Source organism: Plasmopara halstedii, assembly GCF_900000015.1.
Source record: "Plasmopara halstedii genome assembly, contig: Scaffold_650, whole genome shotgun sequence".
In the NCBI taxonomy this organism is placed as follows: Eukaryota; Oomycota; class Peronosporomycetes; order Peronosporales; family Peronosporaceae; genus Plasmopara; species Plasmopara halstedii.
The window spans coordinates 1,055,444-1,058,467 of record NW_020187567.1 but is presented as its reverse complement, the minus strand read 5'-3'; the positions used below and the strand labels follow the sequence as shown (position 1 = coordinate 1,058,467).

General features: G+C 40.7%; 1 protein-coding gene across 1 annotated transcript; it reads right to left on the bottom strand.

The window, feature by feature from the left end:
• Positions 1 to 1,107: 1,107 nt before the first annotated feature.
• PHALS_12850 (camk protein kinase) lies at positions 1,108 to 2,235 on the bottom strand (the record flags this gene model as incomplete). The annotated part of the gene is made up of 1 exon (XM_024728485.1): positions 1,108 to 2,235. The coding sequence occupies one exon, from the start codon at positions 2,233 to 2,235 to the stop codon at positions 1,108 to 1,110; it is 1,128 nt and encodes a 375-aa protein (XP_024578957.1).
• Positions 2,236 to 3,024: the final 789 nt, after the last annotated feature.

The following is a 3,024-nucleotide window of genomic DNA, read 5'->3' as shown; positions in this document are numbered from 1 at the left end:
AAAGTTGGGATATTTTTTTTATATATGGCAAAAGTTGGTGCATTTTTTTTATTCTCTCTTTGTTAAATTATGCTAATTCATTCCTAATACAATACATTTTCTGTTGTGTAATATTACGGCTCCCCGGTGGTATTTTTTTTATTTTTTGAAAGTTGGGAAAAAAATATATATATAGCAAAAGTTGGGGCATTTTTTTATTCTACCTTGTTTAAATAAGCAAAGGAAAGAGGTCGCAACGATACACGATGAACGCGCTTGTTTGATCTCGTCTTTTTATGGTTATGACGCTATTCGCTGCGGTACATGCTATACTAACAAGTATCACGACGTTGCTGCAGTCCGATCAATGGACTAATACGAACTTTTAATCTTTCCTGCTGCCAAAGGTTCTCATGAAGGACCCTTGAACACTTTGGAGGAATATCTGTTGCATTATTTGCATCACAGTTAATGCTGGATACGTCATTACTAAACAACGTCTTCAAAGTCAACAATACGAGAACTTTTGTAGTGTAGTTTGTTGCATTACTCGCTCAAAGTTGGATGTATATAAGGTTGTGCCCAGTTCGAAATTTCTTTGCACTGAAATTTTCTTCGCACTGAGGCGAGGGTACTCTTATGCATCTTCATTCACGAGCGCTCGATGCATAAAGACCGACCACACCTGCTCAAGTGGATTGTGGCAGAAAATGTGTTCCCAGGAATCTTCGGATCTCTGTTCTTCCGCTGGCTATCTTCCCATACAACGCAGCTGGATCTCATTATTGTTCTCATGTCCTAAAATCGGTGATTAATTGGCTAGACCCATTGGCAATGCACAAATACTCAACGTGTACATGCTGTTTCAACAAGCGCGATTTTGAAGGTTACGCTTGTGTTTTTTGTCCGATTTTTACTTCCCGCGCTCCAATAGTCCGACTTTAAGTTTGGCAGCTGTGGCAGACAATAATTCTTCGTCGTGGCCTCTGTAGAGGCAACGTGCAATGGATAACTGGGCGTCTGCTGTTAATCATGAACCAGATCTTTCAATAATCGTCTATTCACGATGCGGCCAGAAAAATAGACAAACGCAATTTATTACCATTAATGTACCGTTTTCTGTCACGTCTAATTGATGGCGCCATCCTTTGGAATAAGGTCGGGAGGCACATATTCTTTAGAAGGAGGTGGCACAAAGGATTTTTTACCCTCGCTAAACTTTGCTAGTGCAGCCATATGCATATCTGTGAATGGCTCCATCGATGAAGCGTCCGTTTGTAGCCAAGGGTGCTGCAATGCCATTGCAGCAGGTGGACGCTCACGTGGATTTACCACAAGCAAATACTCGATAAACTTCTTAGCTTGATGAGAAACCATTGGTTCAATTTCGTTTGGATACTCAAATTCGCCTTTGACAATCTTGTCTTCTACTTGTGACATGAATCGTGCATCGAATGGAAACTGTCCGAACAGAAGGATGTAGGTGACGACTCCAAGTGACCAAAGATCAATAGCCCAGCCGTAATGTCCATTTTTAAAAAACATTTCTGGTGCCATGTAATGTGGTGTTCCATTCATACCAGACATTTCAGTGCCTCCGACAGTTCCCATATGTGCCAAGCCAAAGTCGATAAGTAGCACACCACCACGCAAGTCTTTGGTCTTGCATAAAATGTTTTCCACTTTGACGTCGCGGTGGGTTATTCCATTAAGATGCAAATATGCAAGTATACTCAGCAATTGACGGATAATGTCGGCCACATCACATTCACGGATTCGTGGGCATTCTGGTCTACAGATCGCGGTCATCACCTCGCCACCCGTCGCTTTATCTGTCACAATCGCAAATTTATCCTCATCTTGAAAAACTTGCCGCAAACGAAGAATTCCTGGGTGTTTCACACGACGTAATATATCTAACTCGGACTGCAATGCCTCGATACGATTAGATGTAGATAAATACTCTTGTCGCACAAATTTGACCGCCACCTCCTCGTCACACTCGCGTGCTTCCCGCTCACGTTGCTGCTGTTCAGCTATAGTCTTAGCACGACTACGATAGCGCGGCCGCTTCTTCTTCGCGACAAACACCTGACCAGTCTTACCTTCTCCAATCTGATACAATATCTCGTACGTGTCTTCGAATGTCGGCTTTTTGTTATCGTGAGCTACTATCGCAGAGGCGGAGGTTTCAATTGGGTCAGTATTGTCCTCTTTTACGCCTTTTCGGCTGAAACAGCTTAGACAACGCAGCATAGTGCACGTTCTACTAATGCGTGCTATGTATGTGGAGTTTATTAAAGTAAAAGCTTCGTGATTACACACTCGACATCTGGAATGAGTTGGTAATGGTAACGTCATGACAACCAAATGCATAATGTTGCTCGAAGGTACTGACCGACTTATACATGGTGTGACATTTAGGAACATACTAAAAAAAAAAGTGGTGAGCATAAATTAAGCTTTACAAGGTTGCGAGAGAGTACAGTAGTAATAGCAAATATGGTTGCTGCATTATTAGCACAATAACTTCCGATTGTACTCGCCCAATGCGTTCGGCACATACTGCTGTCAGTACGATTTCGGTGAATAAATTATCATCTGTTGCTATTGACTCTATGCAGAAACATCCTCTGCTCACATTATATATATCGGATTCTAGTAGTGTATAAGTTATATGTCATATGTCTTTCTCTATTGACCACGTGTTTCGCACACGAAGAGCTAGCAATACTTTGGATTCAAATCGTCATGAAATCTTTGTTATTCGATATTTGATATCAGAGTTAAGGTGTGGTAATTTATTGCATGTACATAAAACAAAATATAATGCTGGTCAAATTCTGAATTTTTTGAGAGAGATTATAGTACAAATTTTTTACACATACAATTTCGCTTTTCTAAAAGAGGTGGAGTACTATGATGGTAAGTAAGCAGGTCGATGATACCAAAGAAGGAACATTTTTAGAATATGTGGGGTGTTAGTTTCATGTTGTTTATTACACAGAGTTTGATTTTGAGAGGTAGTCAATCGAACGTATATAA